The sequence below is a fragment of the Myotis nattereri genome (assembly GCF_964212035.1).
Source record: "Myotis nattereri genome assembly, chromosome: 8".
In the NCBI taxonomy this organism is placed as follows: domain Eukaryota; kingdom Metazoa; phylum Chordata; class Mammalia; order Chiroptera; family Vespertilionidae; genus Myotis; species Myotis nattereri.
This window is the reverse complement of record NC_138083.1, coordinates 61,870,972-61,889,490: the sequence shown is the minus strand read 5'-3', so window position 1 is coordinate 61,889,490 and position 18,519 is coordinate 61,870,972. Positions and strand designations below refer to the sequence as shown.

Sequence of the window (18,519 nt, the reverse complement as noted above, 5' to 3'; positions counted from 1 at the left end):
AAACTGTCAGCAAATCCTATTGGTTCTGCTGTCAGAATATACCAGAATCTCTCTATTTCTGACTACCTCCAACTGCTACCACTCTTGTCCTGCCATTGTCATTTCTCACCTAGATTGTTATGATAGTCTCCCGATGGGCCTCTCTTAAAGTCTATTCTCAACACAGAAGCCAGAGTGCTCCTTTTCAAAGGTAAATTATATCACATGAGTCTTCTACTCAAACCCTGTAATGGCTCCCGATTTCCTTCAGAGCAAATGCCCAAATCTTTGCAGTGGACTGCAAGGTCCTGCATGATCTCTGCCACGCCTCTCCCCGACCCCCCCATTCCCTCTAGGTGATCAGAGCTTACTGTGTTCCAGCCACATCAGCCTCTTTACTGTTCCAGAAACCATCCCTCAGGGCCTTTACACTGACCAGTACTTCTGCCTGGAAAGCTGACTCTGCGGAACCTTGGATGGTTGCTCCCTCACTTCCATCAGGTGTTTGCTCACACTGTACATCTACTTAAGACAGAGCCTTGCTCTCCCTCCTGTTAATGCCCTAGCACTTTCTACATTCCAGCTTTCTTTTTTTCTATAGCACTTATCAATTTCTAACATATCTCATTATATCTGTTATATCCATTATCACCTCCCATTAGAATGAAAGTTCTATAAAGTCAGGGAACTTTGTTTTGTTCCCTGATATAGCCCTGATATAGTCCATACTCCTAGAACAGTGACTGTCACAGAGTGGCACACTAAATATGCAGTGAAAGAGAAAATAATGAAACCCCATTGTAAGTGAGAGTGGCTGTGATTCTTACTCTGGATGCATTATAAATACGGAATATCCTGCTGATGATGTCTTCTTCTAAATCAGCAGAAACAAATTCCACTTGGATTGGGCCATGTCTGTGAACTCCGTTCTCTGGCCAGTACTGTGGACATAACTGAATTCAGAACAAAGAAACACGAGGTTATTTATAAGAATAAGTTTACTCTGAGCAGTTTGGATATGGTCAGTATTGACATTCAGTGGGTCTTAATACTTCTGTGATTCACGAAGTTTTCTTTCCTTTCTCTTTTCCTTCAAGAAAGTAGACTTGCGGACTTTGTTGTTGGCTGATTCCTCAGCTCCACCTGTCCTTCATCTAGTACTTTCCCCTGCATTTTCTGAGAAAGCATCATTAAACTATGAGCGATTCTGTTTTCTGAGGACATGTGGTGCTATTTTACACACCCTATCGTAAGATTCCTTTTGCTGCTGACAGGAACTCTTACAGGCCCTGGGAAGATGCCACTAGCTGCCATTAGAAGAGCTATGGTACTTAAGATGACTCACATACCTGCAAACACCCAAATCTCCATCTTCCCCTGGGCTTGCTTTGCAATTTGTAATCACTTTGGGAATAGGGCTATTTTGTGACAAGATACTGATAACAGTGTTAGGTTGCATTTTTATGCTCTGGTCCAAACCCTCCTGCTCTGTTGTAGGAAACCTGGTGTAATAGGAGTAAATGCTTTACCTGGAGGTGGCTTTAATACAAACCACAATTTCCTAGAGTCTCACACTCTAGCTTTGGTGACACTAGGTTACTGGAACTTTTGCATGAATGGGATGCAATGCACAGCTCTATGTGGAAGAAGTGCAGCTGGGCATGGTGGCTAATGAAGCTGGCACTTTCATTCTGTTAGCCACCGTTCTATTAGCCACAGTTTAGTAGAAATACTAAATTTAGAGATAGGTGAGAGAACATCCAAGGTCTTTCCTTCTCACAAGACCCCCAATAGGCATTTAAAGTTGGAAATGAAACTTCTTTTGGGGCATGATATTCCAGTGACACTTTGGGTAGTATAGTGTAACTTTTATCTTTCTGATTTACCAGAGGGACAAATAGCTGTGGTGAGACAAAAAAAGAACCACTTCATTACTTTATAACCAGTTTCTATTGGGCCAAGAGCAGATGAAAAACATATCAGCTCATTTTAAGCAGAATGAAGGACCACAACAATAGAATCTACTAGCTGAATTTCCTTTTTGATGACTTTTATTTTCCAAAGGACCTAAAAATCTTATTGGTCACAGGTTGCAAAGGTTGATTTATATGCAAGATAATTTTCAGTTAATGGTGGGTCAACCTAAAGAGCAATCTTCCTCTATTATAAAGAAGTTAGAGATTTGGACTTTATGATTAAGAATGAAAGTAGGGTAACTAAGGGTACTTTCTTAACAGTATCTTAGAAATTATATTTATTTATTTTTAAAATTTATATTATATTAGTTTCAGGTGTCCAGTCCAGTGATTAGACACGATATAACACTAAGTGATCATCCAGATAAATATAGAACCCAAGTTGGTGGGGCAGGGTCTAAGCAGGGGTGGGCAAACTTTTTGACTCGAGGGCCACAATGGGTTCTTAAACTGGACCGGAGGGCCGGAACAAAAGCATGGATGGAGTGTTTGTGTGAACTAATACATGTTAACACTGCTGCTGGTGAAGGAGCGGAGGGGAGAGCAAGAGAACTCTCCACTCTTTCGGCTCCGTGGGCTGGATAGAACAGCCGAACGGGCCAGATCCGGCCCGCGGGCCATAGTTTGCCCACGGCTGGATCACCAGGGCAGGGTGAACAGTCATAGCCAGGTTAATGGAGACTCAGATATGGAACCTCCTGCTGGTTCTGTGGGGGAAGGGATCACAAAGGGAACAATGGCCTTTGCCAGCAGAAAGCTGCCCCTCCAGCTCTCATCTTGATGCCAAACATTTTAGTTTCTACCCTTATGTCTCTGGTACTTTTCAAGGTGCTGACCAAGCATTGGAGGTCAGAAGGAGAGAGTCTGAATAAGTCTGTGCGGGGCCTTTTAAGAGGAACTGCCTGGGACCGCAGCAGCTTCCATCACACTCACCCATAATCCCCGCTGGTTTTTACAGCCCGAAGTTATGGGGACTTCTCTTCCTGGCATTGGAACCCTGGGCTAGGTGGCCTGGTTTGGGAATGGAACCTTTTATTCTTCAGGGGGAATCTCCACAGCCAAGATATTCCTCCTACTTTTTATGTGCTACATTTCTGCCCCTCATACCAGTCTTGATGTGGCTTCTTTTTTAAATAATTAGTTGTAGGACTTCCATTGAGCTAGATTTCAGGTGGTTCTGAATAATGGTTGTTATGTAATTTAGTTGTATTTTTGATGTGGTTGTAGGAGGATGTGAGTAGCACGTTCCCCTATACCTCTATCTTGACCAGCCATTTATTTATTTTTAAATAATGCTTTCATGAAAATTTCCCTTCCTCACCAGCACTTCCTGGCGACAAGTTATAAACCTGCCTTATCAAACTGTAGCATGCTAATATTTATTTTCTTTTTGATATCCAAATGTACCCACTGTTAAAATTAATAGGCATTGTGATGGGAAGCCGAGATGGTAATAAAATCCGAACATGCCCAGTTGAACTGTTCTGCCCATTTTACTCCTGACTGAGCTAGCTTTGCTTTTTGCTTGTTCTCTCAGTTCAAACCCTGATCAAAAGCTTGTCATTTACACCAAAGAAATATGAATGGCCCAGGCTGACATTTGGCTCTTGGCACACTGCATTCTGCACTTTGCCCAAGTAAACCATGTATAAAATGGCTTAAATGGTGTATAACACACCCATGATCTGGACCTATAAATACTTAAAATAGTTGAGTGCTATTCTCGTACAATTGCAAAGCCTTTAAGTTCAAATGCTCAGTTTAGTGTTCTCTGAAAGACTGACTCCCAGGAGCCCCTTTTCTCTCACTCTGAAAATCAGCTCTGTCTGCTGAATGGAATTACTGTCTCTTTGTCTGTCCTCCCACTGGCCAGGCAAGGCTTGGTTTCAGTCCAGACAGTTTGGGTTTAGAATGCAGCTTCAGAATTCAAATATTGCTGTTCAAAGAGAACACACAGAAATCACTAACGCCTGGCTCACTAATATGAACAAAACAGTACATCACTACATTTCAGGATCCACATTAGGGGGAAAAGAATGATTCTGAAGGGGGATCAAGTCCTTTATTCCATAACTGTCTATGACTAAGGACTCTTGAATTAGGGAAATTTAACCTGGACACTGCGGGTTAGAAAACCAGGATCCGTAGTTCTATTTTGAGTTGTGTCTTTGAAGCTCTCTTAGCTGTGGTTGTGTTTTTAAATGGCTGCAATCTATCCTCCGGAGAGGATCAATGGGGAAGACCTAAAACATTTAAGCTTCTTAAGCAAAAAAGACTAGATGAGGACAAGGATTGTCATTATTATTTCATGAACTTTCAGGCTACAGCCCTAACAATATAATGTAGTATCTCTAACATAATTAAAAACATTACAGCATTAAAGTGAATTCCTTGTCATTTACGGCAGATTGATGGCAATAAAGTAGATTTCAGGAAGGGAAAATCTTATCAATCTTATTCACTTTGGATGCTGAAATAGGCCATTTTATTATTTATTTTATTTTAAAGAATTTGTCTCTATTAGATAGAAAATGAATTCAGTTCCAGAACAAGTTTATTCTCAAAACATGCTAAGTTCAAACTTAGCATAACTGTCATGACAGTTAAGCCTGTGATTAGTATGGCTGTAACCTAAAGCAATAAATTCAGCTCCTAAACGGCCACTGTGCTAATGCTCGCCTGACAAGTCTCTCTAAGAAAATGTTTTTAAACCCCATTATTAATATCGAGTCATTACTGTCCATTCTATCTTTTTTTATGTTTAAGAAGAGGAGCTATGATAATGTCCCATTTATCATTCTGAGCTTCTCTTATCTTCAAGGCCCAGTTTTATTTCTTTTTAATATCTTTATCAAAGAGTTGACACAACTAATTGCTGTCCCTTAAAATTGCCTGCCGGTCTCCACTGCCGCCCCATCATGGTACTATCCCTGACGGGATCAAGCGCTGGGTTAGATGCCGACATCCATCACGGCTTTCTGGCTTGCTTGCTCTGGTTTTGGCTTAGTGACGTTCCTGTTCCTGTTTAGCTCTGACTCTGCCCATTACCTTGATTTCCTTCCAGTCCATATTTCCATCCTTTCTGACTCTGTCTTGCCCTCTCGCTTCCACCATCTGTAATTCCAGCCTGTCTTTTGGGTTTCAGATGACTTTCTGCCCCAATCCCTAATTCCATCTGATTTTTAACGTTTGTGTTTCAGCATCTTCTGTTCTCAATCCTCGCCTGGCTTTTGTGACCTGGCACTGGAGGCCACACTTTTCAATGTGCAAACAAAGCAAACACAGATTAACCCTGGGCACGAGCTCATGAGTCTCACCTGGGCCGGATCCACATCATTCAGCATAACTACAGACGTGCAGTGATAATCCAGGACCAGTCTCCAGAAGTCTTTCACTGTGTTTGGCAAAGGATGCTGGGTGACTATAAAAGCAGAAGGCTGTTTATAGCTCTGCAAACACACAAGAAAGATCCAAATATATCAGAAAATATGAAGGGAAGAAGCTAAGGTTATTTTATATGCATACAAATTTGTGACATAAAACACTGAACATATTTAACAACCGTTAAATTCTATCACCGTTGTCAATGCCAAAACAGACTAAATATAAACTTATCTGCAGAATAGTAATGATAAAATATTCTCACTTTGACACTAAGAACATAAGAGCATTTTATAGAATTTTTGCTGTCTCTAGTAGAAAAGCAATATTGGCCTTATACATAATTCGCCCCCCCCTCCTCCCCGCCCAGTACCGCCCCCCCCCTCGCCCCCCGAGGAATAAGCTTTTATCTAGGGCTTGGGAGTTAGATCTCAAAGCATTTAAAAAATGTAACCCCTTTTTGTCAGTAACTAATAGCACATGAATGTTTGGCTCCCAGTCTGACCTTAAGTGTATTCAATGTTCAATCCAATGCTCTACTTCTGTCGTTAGGTCTAGCTTACTCCGCACTTAACTGATTTTTTTGACTGTTTCCTTGACTAGGCTCTGAAAGAAGCATGGTACTGTCTCCTTATATGATGATGAATTTTTCCGTTTCACTTTGTATTTCAATTTCTATTTTATATATTTTGAAGCCATAATTTTAGTGTAGCATTGTAATTTCTTCTGAGCGCATCAAACATTATTTCTTACAAAATGACGCCATAAAATAATAGTCATTTTATCTTTTTTTTTAAAAGTTGCCTTTAAAGTCTTTTTTTTTTTTTTTAACCTTAAAGCCTATTTTGCCTGCTAAAAATGCAGCTACTTTCACTTCCTTCTGGCTAGTATGTAACCATATTTGTCCATTTCTTCTTTTCTTTCAAATTTTAGTATCCTTTTGTTTTAGCCAATTCTCCTATGAATATTATAAAGTAAGATTTTAATTTTTTTAATAAAGAAAATTTTATTTTATTTTTAAAATATGTATAATTAAGCCTTGGGAAGTGTGCTCAGTTGGTTGAGCATTGTCCCATGCACCAAAAGGTCACGGGTTCAATTCCGTCAGGGCACATGTCCGGATTTCGGGGTTGTGGGCTCAACCCCAGAGGCAGCAGATTGATGTTTTTCTCTCACACATAGATGTTTCTCTCTCTCTCTTTCCCCCTCACTCTTTCTCTCTAAAATCAATAAAAACATATTTAAAAACATGCATAATTAAAATAGTTACGTTTTTCCTAGAAATCTTTCCTTGTTATTTATATGTGTGACTAGTAGCCCTGCACACAAATCCACGTGCCAGTAGCTCTCTGCAGGGCCTGGCCGCTCTGCACCGCTGCCCAGAGGCTCTCCGCAGCTCAGAGGCCCATCCACACCCTGTCCTGACCAGAGGCCGATCCGCAGCTAAGAAATATAAACGACTTCCCTCCCTGTTTTCAGGAACTCCAATAAAGGACTCCCTTCCTCTTTCTCAGCCGGCTTTCAACCTGTGCCTCCACCACCAGCCCCTCCTGTCACACTATCCTCTACCCCCTCCACCCTCTGGCCGCCCGGACTTGACCTTGCCCGGGAGTCAGGGGCCACTTGACTCTGCTCAGCTTGCCGGTTCCTTCTCTTCTTACGCAAGTGTTCTGCACCCTGGCCTGGCAAGAGGCCCATCCACGGCTGGGCGTGGATCGCTTGCCTCGTGGCCACGGCAACGAAGCAAGCATTCCGCCAGGCCATTCATGCTGCCCGCTCATGCTGCCAGCAGGGCTGAGAGGACTGGGCGCTGCCATCTTGTGGCTATGGGCGCTGCCATCTTTGTGATGGAGTGACATTTAATTTGCATATCATCCGTTTATTAGATAGGATGGTGCTACTTATTTTTGCCATAAAAGGATACATATGCTTTTTACTGCTCTGGAGAGCCTCAAACAAGTTTTTACCAATATCACACCCATAGAATTAAAATGTCCATATTAGCACTAAAAATATCCATTCACATTTCCCACCAATTGAATAGCAAATGCTCATTCAGTTAGAAGTAAACAGACTGACAGGAAGTAATGAGCTGTGTACTATCTGTACTGACAGGCAATTTCCCCCTCATGTTAATTACTGCCTGAATTAGGAAGAAAGGGCACTAAAATAATGTTGCAAACCATATTATCCCACTTCACTGCCGTAGTGACCTAAGAGCTGTCTCTTGCTCTCTGGCCAGCAGGTTAAAATGTAAGTGCTCAGAGAGTAAATGGACATGATTCATTTACCAATACGTTAGGACTAGTGGTTTCTGAGAGACCAAGAATGTTTGCATTGACAGGAAAATATATATGGAGTCTGAAATGCACTTTGCAGAAAAAATAGTTTCTGTCTTTAAAAAAACAACACCCCAAAGAACAAGGGCAGATGCGTCTAAGGAGACCCAGGCTGCACTTCGTCATTTCCCAGTTGCTACCCCTGGAGAAAAATCTCCCATTTCCTTCCGAGGGAAGGTAGGTGGGCTTACGTCCATGAGAGCGGCGTTGATGTAGTTGCTGCTCTCCCCGTCGATGGTGATGAGGAAAGGCAGGCAGCGGTCCGGAGGCAGGATGTCCATGCACCGGTTTTTCTCATGGTTCCGGGGCAGAAGCGCAATGCTACAGTCTTCCACACGCAGTGTCGGCGTGACCATGTTCAGGGTCTATGTAATAGAATGCAGACGGTGGACAAGACGCTGGGTAGTACACTGTCTTAATTCAGACTGTGGCACAGCCAAGTTTCCTACAGCTGAGTACAAGATCATTCCCTCCTCCACCCCCGCCATCGCCCCACTCACACAGCTACATTTTTCTCTTTTCTCTCCTTGGATTTTGTCCATAGATAGTGCCCATCAGACATAAGGGCCATTGAGTCTAATGAGGGCTAGACATCTGGGCACTTGGGAGTAGGAGGTTGGGTAGAATTGGTCTAGAGCCAGGTACATTTAGATGGAATGTGAGGATGACTTTTGCCTGGCAAGTACTCTGAATGCAGTACCTTGCTTGTTTGGGCTACACCCCAGGGCATTATGGGACTACCTTGTGTCTGCTTTTGAAGAGGGGAAATGGCACTGCTAGACCAGTGGTTCTCAAAAAGTAACTTTGCCCCCACGGGACACAGGCAATGTCCGCACACATTTCTGGTTGTCACAACTGATGTAGTGGAGGGCTTCTGGCATCCAGTTGGTAGAGTCCAGGGATCCTACATGACAGCCCCACAGCAAAGAATTATCCAGCCCCAAATATTAATATTGCTGAGGTTGAGGAACCCTGTGTTGCCTCAATGGTTCAAGATCTGACTTAGATATATTTCTTGAGGAGCAAAGTCACAGCCACTCGCCTCTCCCTTTAGTGTGACTTACCCGGAATTCCTCTTTAATCTGGCTTGAATTTGTCTGTGGATCCAGTTTGTTCATGTCATAATACAGAGACCGAACTTGGGAAGCAGGGATGGAGGTGTCGCCGCAAAGACAGGCTTCTAGGATGGCATCATGGATAAACACATATTGCTCCTGGTGAAGCACAGGGGACTGGTTAGTAAGAGACACCAAGGTACCTGAGAGACTGAGATAGAGAAAGAGGGAAGGCAGCCCCACATGGTCAAGGAAATGGACCAGTGTTCTGAGGCGAGAGATCCAGTGTGAGGACCTGACTGCTGGGAGAGGGGTATTCCCCACGTGGCACAGCTGGCATGGTTACTGAAAGGCCACGCATGACAGTTTAATGGGAGGAAGAGACAAACAGGCTCAACCCTTTATATGGACTGATCAAAGCCTTATATGGACTGATTACAACCAATCAGACACTGATAAATACTAGAGCAAGCACTGTGATGCTAGAGTAACTATGGCTAAACTACTTCAGTAATTCTGATCCTACAGGCTTGAAACTCAGTATTTCAGATGAGGAAATGAGCAGAATCTTATCTATCCATGATAAAAAAAGAATGTGCCAACCAAATTAATAATGCAGAGAAGGTCTAGGGAAACTTGACAGCACAGTGGAAAACCAGTTCTGAGCACTTAGCACTATTTCCTTTGAAATATTAATGAATGTGATAGTTACAAAAGTCCTTCTGTGTCTAGAGGAGGGCTCTTGTTTATAGGTTACAAGTCCACAGTGTAAAAATGGGTCTTTAGCCTGGCTGGCATGGCTCAGTGGCTCATGTCGACCTATGAATCAGAAGGTCACGGCTCAATTCCTGAACACGGCATATGCCCAGGTTGCGGGCTCGATCACCAGTGTGGGGCGTGCAGGAGACAGCGAATCAATGATCTTCTCTCTCATCATTGATGTTTCTATCTCTCTCTCCCTTTCCCTTTCTCTCTGAAATCAATAAAAATTTATTTTAAAAAATACATTATCATTATTATCTTTAAAACAAAGAATTCCTACTCTAAAGAGAAAAAGACTAGGAACACAGCATAGAAAGTTTCTGCTATTTTTCTTTATTAGCTAAAATAAATAACTAAATAAATAAGGTTTTCCAGTGCCTTGTGTAAACTTTATGCATGATCAAAATGTAATGGATTGTTCTTAGTTCTTTTTCTACTTCACGGATCATTTTCCAGGTGGTGAGTGTAATGCTTACTTAAAACAATCACATATTCATAAAAATTTCCTAGGAGTAGGATCTAATATTTTTCCTCAGAAGCTTAAATGCCTGATACACTTTGAATTCTAGTTGATAGAAGTACTAGTTGGTACACAGTGCTTCTATAAAATGGGCAAATTCCCTCGATACCAGGCCACTGGGAAGAATTTTTAGGGACCAGGAAAGGAACAAAATGTACAGACACTACCCTTGAGCCACTTGGCAACTGCCTGGCTGTTCTCAGGCGTGACCTTGCCCTGGTCACCAGCTGGTTTAAAGGCATAATAAAGAGAAATGGAATTGGAAACCTGAAGCCTTAATGCAGAGACTCCCCTGGGCTCCTTGACACAGAAACATGCACGGATTTAGGCTCATGGCTACAGTCTGTTACCTGGGAGACTCGGGGGCTTTTTTGTTTGGTTATGAAAGGAAAAAGAAAAGGAAGAAGGGAGGAAGGAAAGAAAGGCTGCCAGCTGAGTCACTTTTTCTTTTAGGGAGTTTTGCAGAGAGAATTGCCAGCGTTTCTTTTTCCTTGGCTCTGGGGGATAGGGATGCACGGGAGGCCCAGGGGCCAGTCGAGAACTGATGGGGACTGATGGGAGCACAGTACCTCCGTCTGCACCATGTTCACCCTCCGTGACCGCAGCTCCCTGACACAGTTGTAGATGTCCACCACCCCTTCCCTTTCCGCCATGTCCAGCATGATGTCGATAACGATGAAACAGCCGGTCCTCCCGGCACCAGCACTGAATGGAGAGAGATGTCTGTTAGAGTAAGGAAAGGACCCCTGTGCAGCTGCTTTTTTAAAGAAAATATCCTACTATGGTGAAATTCATATCACATAAAATGAACCATTTAAAGTGTACAAGCCAGTGGCATTTCACACCTTCACAATGGTGTGCAACCATCACCTCCACTGGGTTCCAGAGCATTTTCACCACCCAAAGGAGACCCACACCCATTGCCCTCTGTGTGTCCTTCCAGAGGCTCTGGGCATGCTACTCACCTGCAGTGCACCACCAATGGGCCTGAGTTGGGCGGGCTCTTCGATTTGACCTGCCGGACGAATCCCAGCAGCCCTGTGGCATGGTAAGGGACCCCGTGATCGGGCCAGCCAGTGAAGTGAAACTGTCTGATCTCTCGGATTTCATGAACGCCCCTCTGCCATTCCCAGTCAGCACATTGCAGGGAAAGAACAAAGGAAAATGCATGATGAGCAACCAGGAGAGAATCAGGTAGCCCTGAGCAGCCAGTGAGCCTAGGGACAGAAACTCTGAGTTGCTGGGAAGAAGGTCATTCTTAGATTTTATACTTTGAAAACCTTACCACAGGCAGGAAGATATTCGTCGGGTGGAAGGAGAGGTGACGTTTGGGGACAACACTAATAGACAGGTGCAATTCCAGCAAATGAATGAATGGATCTCTTTGAGTCCTTGAAATTCCTTTCCAAAAAGTAGACTCAGTGAACAGTTTGTGTGTCACTTAGTCCTAAGGGTGAGGTGTGCGTTCACAGAGAAAGAGCCGCCGAACAGGGACCTGTGTGCTCAAGAGACCAGCTACTAAAATGCAAGACCCTTGTTCTCTCTTCTGTATTCTGGTTCCGTTGTCCCGGGCCCTTGAGCAGTGCACACACTGTGGATGCTTAGAGAATGCCACTGGAAGAATGAATGAGGACTACTCTCCAACTACATAGGCCAGAGAACTAATTTTCATTTGCAATTGATTTTGTTAGAGTTCTCTTTTTTAATTCAGGTAAACATTTAATCCATTCATCCATGCAGTGACCATCTAGTGAATGCAATGCTTCCTTCAGGTATGACCTTCAGTGCTGGGGACACAGAGGTATTCAGACAGTGCCTCCTGGGTTCAGGTTGTTGCAGCTGGCTTGTGGAAAACAGGTAGGCAAGCACATATATACCATGGAAATCACATTTTGCTAGAATTCTTTGTTGGATCAGTAAGTTGAAGTGGGACAGTTGCCTGCCACTGAAGTGAAGGGAAGGCAGAAGAAAGGGATTTTAAGGTTTTGTTTTTTAAAAATTTACTCTTGTTTTGAGAATATTTTAGTTGATGTATATCCATCAATTTTTTTTTCTAACCATGAGCCCATGTTGTAAGACTGTATCTTAAAGCTGAAGTCTGTTTTGAAAACAACAATTACTTCCAGAATCAAGGCTGGATGTAAATTTGGGGTTAAATTTAATTTTCTCCTGTCTCTCATTTAGTGACTATTTACCATTTCTGCGTTAGTCCCTGAGTTTGGTTTTATTTATCATAACATTAAGTACCCACTAACCTTAACACATTCACCATCAGTCATTGTTCACACATACTTATGAGCAGAGAAATTCAGAATTTTATGTGCTTTGAAAGATTGGAAGAGGCTAACAATTATAGATTTTCAGGTAAGACTTGCTTGCTATAAGTGTATCAATATGTCTTAGTTTAATAACCCACAAATGTTGAAGCTTTAGTACTCTTTGAAAATCATGCTATTCTTTAATGATGTTTAAGCATTAAGGTATTAAGCTATCAGAGAGTCACGAATAAAAACCAACACTGTTATCTGCTACATATGCTCTGTGACCCCAAAGTAACATTACAAGGTGGTTAGGAGCCCACATTTCTTATTGCTGACACCATAGCCAGTCCCAAAGTCTCCATCAGAAGACAAAGGGTTGAGCTGGGTCACTCTCCAGACCCTTAGAGAACTCCCCCAAGTAAGACAACTGGGTCAGTGGTGGTCCCACACAGTGGGGATGCCTATGATACACATTTATTTATTCCAGAGACCACTGAAGGGCATTTCCCCCCATATACTGCCTTTTTTTCTTAATTTTCATTTTTTGAGAACTTCCCCTTCTAGCTTTGCTAGATTTCAGCTCCAGCATCCCCAAGTCCCAAACTTCATCCATCATGAGATGGGACCCCAACCAATCCCTTTAAAACTCACTTTTGGAACAAGATAAATGTCTTTTCCCCAAAAGAAACCTCCACCCTCTTATATGTTCAAGATTAGCAAAGGAAATTGCTTCTGAGTCAATTCATTTGGGGGTGAAATCCTAGATGTGATTAGTGATCACAACACAAATGATTCCCAACTTGATATCATTATGTTTTTGTTTATTTTTCATTATAACAAGTATTAATGCAACATAAAAAAGTAATATTCACTTCATTTTCCCATGCAATTTAATGGGAAAGAAGAACCCAAGACATACAATAGTGCCTAGAACAAAGTGTGTACTTAATATCTGTGCATTCTTTGTCTACAAGGCATTAGGTTCATATTCCCACTGCCTTCTCTGAACCCCAAACACCTCCTAGGTAGAGAGAATTCGGTGGCCACTGTCAACTTCCTTTCTGCCAGGATAGACTGGGATAGATTCACCAGACAGCCGAGATCCACGGGGACTTTTCAGCTGTCTTCCTCATGACACCGTGGACACTTCACCTTGCTTAATATCTGTTTAGCTTTGAGTCATCCGCTACGTGGGAGAGGATGACAGTCCGATGCAAAACAGGACTTCATCAGTTTCAGATTGCAACGTGTTTGCTTGTTTTGTGGAGTGTAGCCCAAATCCATTTTCACCTTCGGTCCCTTGATGCAACATACTCTCAGAATTGCAGGACTCGCACATATATGATTGACTGTTTCCCCCCTCTAATGAGAAAGTTTAAAATCTACAAGAAGTGCTCCATGTAAGTGCTAATGATTTGTTTTCCTTAAAGTTTCCAATTGTCCAGTTAGAAAACCACGAACAGGTCATTTTGATTTCCTTCAAAGCCTGAAAAAGCTCCTCGTCCCTCCCTTCCATCACCTCTTTGCTAGTTGTCTGGTGACTAAAATAACTGGGTATTTCTAAAACATTTCTGTGTAACTGGGGACGTCGGAGAGTATAATAAGAGGTTAAAAAAGAACAAAGAAACAAACAAACCCTTCCTTTAGCATCAGAGATGCCTTTTCAGCTTATTAGAGAGCTGACTACTGTTCAAAGGACTCCATGTTTAAGTGATGACTTTGGATGATTTTTTTTTTAAAAGAAAAAAATATTGAGGGTCTTTTATCGCTATCTGTTTTAATGCAGTAATTCATGAGCGCTCTTGCCAAGAGCTGTACAGAAATCCTCCCCCCAAACCTGCCTAAGATGGGGAAAAAACACACATCAAAGTATGAGGTTCAGAACTTGAAGAATTGAGGCAACAAGAACTCCATGTTCTTTGAAGTCCCCAAGCCTCCTGCCTGCTTATTAAAAATGACAGGCTAAAAAAATAGCATGAGAAACAGACGAAAATAAAATCTTTTCAGTCTTGTGATTCTCTGACAAATATGAATTTGAAACCCAAGATAGGTAGTTCAAAACAGAAGAGTAAATTAGCCCGTAAACAGATGCTGCAATTTCCTTAAAACTGGCCTTGCTAACCCAAAAAGTACGAATATAGAGTAGAGGAGAAGGCCAAGAGCCAACTGCCCAGCAGTCCACAGACAATCCAGGTCCTCTAAGAGGACCTGACAGTGTAAATGGGCACAAGCTTGCACTGAACAAATTCACAACAAAATGGCTATGCGCAGTGTAGCAGTGCGGGGCTGAGTTCTGGAGAGTCAGCTCTTGACACAAAGTCTGTGGACCTCAGACACAACATCATGTGTCCCCTGCATCGGGGGCAAGATGAGGACTGGCAGGCAGAGTGTTTCTCAGCCACATCACCTCCACTTTCCCACAGCCTACCTGTGACAGTTCTCTGGGTGGACTGCAGTTTGCTTCACCTCCGGCCCCTCCCTATGTCAGCAGAAAGAGGGGGGATAAGGAAATTCCCTGTTACGCCCTACAGTGCTTCCCCAAGAAGCCCCATCCATGCACGTGGGATGAGGCAGAGGAGAGCCAAGGCAGAGCACTCACGACCCAACACCAGCAAGTACAAAAGGCTGAAACCAGTATGGCAGTGAGGATGAATGGGGGTGCTGGTTCATGCAGGGGTATCCTATGCTTCCAGGTAAGTCCCTTCGACCTGGAAGAACCTGGAAGATCCATCGGTCCGTGTGAAACCAGAGGCCTGAAAAGCCTCAGGAAGTAGAGGGATTCCAGGAGGAGTTAGGACCTGGGTCTCAACACACAGATACTAACTCACTACAGGAAACCCACATGAACATACAACATGAGGGGAATTATTCAACTGTCAGTGAGTGAAGAGAGAGAGAGAGAGAGAGAGAGAGAGAGAGAGAGAGAGAGAGAGAGAGAGAGAGAGAGAGAAGCAATATTAACCAGGTTAGAAAGAAAAAGGAAAAAGACAGACAGGCATATATATTTGGTATAACTGCAAAATATAGACTCTTATGAAATGGAAATGATTTGCTTCTAAGATGGAACTGAGCTGTTACAGAATCAAAGGGTGAGATGCAATCTTGAGAAATTACTAGACAGAGTCTACCTGCATTCAGGTGTGACCAGGTACAGATTAGCTTAGTAAGTTAACAAGGCTAGCACCACTAATGTCTGGCCATGGCTTTTCAAAGTCTGCAGTGTGGAAACTTACCTTTTCAACAGCAAATGTTCTTATTACATATTCTGCCAGTAGTTCTGTTTCTATTAAGGTAACTTTAATGTCTTTATATATCTCTGTGTCGTCTGGCCAGTATTTGCAGCATTTGACCTTTAGAAAACACAAAGGAAATAAAGGTTTAGAGTTTGTTTTTTAGTTCCCCAAATGATGGGTCACAGTATGATTTACAGGATAAAATTTGCATGAAAACCAGAAGTTAAGCTGTATACTACAGAGCAAGGTTTATTTTCTTAGATCATGTATGCTTTTCTTCTCTCCCCAGAAGAAGACAAAATGTGAGTTATAAAGGAGTAAAGCCTAGGAAATGGTCTAAAGTTAACAGATTGTATTTATACTGCAAATATCCCAGTTACAGTAACCATTCATTTCCTGTTTATCTCAACCTAGGGAATGGCCTGGAAAAATAAACCATAAAAGGTAGTTTGCAATATGTCAGCTCTGAATTTTAAATTCCTTCCAGTTTCAGGAATCGATTGAACATTTTTGAGAAGGAGTGAGCAGGAAATCAAAGCCAACAGTAAGATCATTTTTTTTTTTTCTGAAAAAGGAAGTAGCTATGCAGTTTTCCCAATTTAGAATTACAGATTCATTTTAAGCTGAGTAAAGTCAATACACAAACCTTGGCAAAATTTGAACATAGTCTTTCCATATTACTGAAAGCCTCTAATCGGAGGGTTTTTCCAGTGGAAGAAATTTGTTAGACTTGACTCCTCCTAGTAAATTTTTTTTTGGTCCTGTAGCTCTTGCAGTCTTTAGCAAAAGCTTGGGATGAGGGAAGAGCAGGAGGAGTGAGCAGGAAATCAAAGCCAACAGTAAGATTAGATTTTTTTTTTTTCTGAAAAAGGAAGTAACTATGTCATTTTCCCAACTTAGAATTACAGTCATGGAGATGTCCTCGGGGCTCCGTCTGAGCCTCTGTGGCTCTGTCTTGAATTCCTGGCAGCTTCATCCACTCCTGTCACCACTTCTCCAGGATTAACTTCTGTGCCTCTGGCCCTATTCTCCAAGTGCCGAATTCGGTTTCTAACTTCTTTTGTGGGCATCTCTCTGGGAGGTCCTGCCAGCACCTCAAAGGCAATATGCCTAAAAGAGAATTCTTTGTCCCCCATCAGCTACACTCCTGATTCCCTATGTTAATGATGCTACAATTTCCCCAGTTACCCAGGCACAAAATCATGATTCTGTCTCCAAGACCCAACCAACTGCTAAGTGTAAGACATTTTTGAAGTATCTCTCTGATATGTTTTCCAACTTTTTATTCCCTTTGCCATAATCTTGTATCTGGCAACTTCCTGCATGAACATTCTATTCATACCAGCACCAAAAAAAAACCTGCCAAAGGGTAAAGCCAGTGGCATTTACTTGCTCTGCTCAATAAACTTCAACTTCCAATGGAAACTTCATGTGACAGAAATGACACGTGGGCCCAGCATGTAAGGATCTTTTTTATTTGGCCACAACTACTGGGTTTATCCTTCGCTTTTACTACTCTCCTTTCCATCCACTATGTTCAGAGACAAGTAATTTGCATGATCCCCAAACAGATCTCGTGATCCAGATTCCTACTCATGCCATTCCTTCTGTTTAGAATGTTCTCCTCACACCCATACACTCCCAGCTGGAAATTTTATCCTTTCTTCAAAGAATATCTCAAATGCCACACCCCTTCAAAGTCTAGACGGGAGTCTCTCTCTTTTTGATCCTCCGATGAAATGTGCATGTTTTGCTAGAATGCTTGATACCTGCCTATTACATGCCACCACGGAAAGGCATGTTGTTGCTTATTTCTGTAAACCCTGCAATATCTCCTATTGTGCCCCATAGACACGGAATGTCAATAGGTACGTGTAGAACTGAATTTTACGGAGACAATGATAGGGTCAGTGCAGGAAGGAAAATCCCAGATTGGGAAAGTTTACAAAAAAGAAAGATGGTCTGAGGTGACCTTTCCCAGAATGCCAAGCACCTTGGTACTCTAATGCTTCCAGTGTGGTACCGGCTGGTTGTTATCTTAGCCGCTTCCTTAAAAAACTTCCTGGCAGCCGATTCAGTGAGGTTTTAGCGACGCCCTACTACCTTTACTTGGCAAGATGTAGGCCAGACACATCAGGAGTTGCAGATACAGTGCAGCATAACAAAGATGGTCTCTGCCTTCAATAAATTTTTAGTTACCATTTTAGCTCCTCCCCCACCTCCCCCCCCCCCAAATGGGAACATAATCTGTGACTTTAGAAAGTATAAATACTTATACATATTATGGTTTACATTATGGATCTAAAATATTTACATTATGGATCTAAAGTATTCCAGTATAAGAGAGCTACAGCCAGGAGATCCAGAGGTTGCCAAAGGACCAGCCACGCCCCTATGGGACAGGTGAACCATGGAAAGAAACCTGGACTGCTCGCTCCAAACACTCGGTCAGATGCTAACTCGGCGCTGCCGGTTGCTCTATAACAGTGGCTCTCAACCTTGGCTGCACATTAGGATCACCTGGGAATCTCTTTAAAATCCTGATTTCTGGGCCTCATCCTCCAGAAATTCTGTTTCTTTGTTATGGGGTGGGGCCACAACATTAGTAACAAAGAAACAGATTTCCGGAGGATGAGGCCCAGAAATCGGGATTTTAAAGAGATTCCCAGGTGATCCTAATGTGCAGGCAAGGTTGAGAACCACTGCTCTATACTGAGCAGTAATTAGGAGAAAGGGAGCCTTGGGGTTGCTTCCTTCCAGAACGTGTTTGTGGACAGAGCTGTCTCCTGTGCAGAGCACCTGTACAGGCGGACCCAGAAGAGGCCGACGAGCCATTTCCAACCCCGCCCTCTCCCTCTCATCTCCTGGAACATCCTGAAATGGTTCGCCACATCTGTTTTTAGCCTACTAAAACCTTTCTAAATTAGGTTCCTTTTAGTATCTTTTTAACTGCTTGGATTTGTGTCAAGTTATAATTTTACTTTTTAAAAAGAAAAGAAAAAGAGGAGGAGGA

General features: G+C 42.6%; 1 protein-coding gene across 1 annotated transcript in view; it reads right to left on the bottom strand.

Moving 5' to 3' along the window:
* The window catches only part of PTPRM (protein tyrosine phosphatase receptor type M), a 482,851-nt gene that overhangs the window by 16,197 nt on the left and 448,135 nt on the right, over positions 1-18,519 (bottom strand). The window contains exons 23-29 of the mRNA XM_081097861.1: positions 15,507-15,623; positions 10,978-11,132; positions 10,582-10,717; positions 8,740-8,889; positions 7,867-8,040; positions 5,273-5,404; positions 807-932 (exon numbers count right to left, since the gene is read on the bottom strand). Of these exons, the coding sequence (XP_080953987.1) occupies positions 807-932; positions 5,273-5,404; positions 7,867-8,040; positions 8,740-8,889; positions 10,582-10,717; positions 10,978-11,132; positions 15,507-15,623 (990 nt within the window). The remainder of the gene's footprint in view (positions 1-806; positions 933-5,272; positions 5,405-7,866; positions 8,041-8,739; positions 8,890-10,581; positions 10,718-10,977; positions 11,133-15,506; positions 15,624-18,519) is intronic.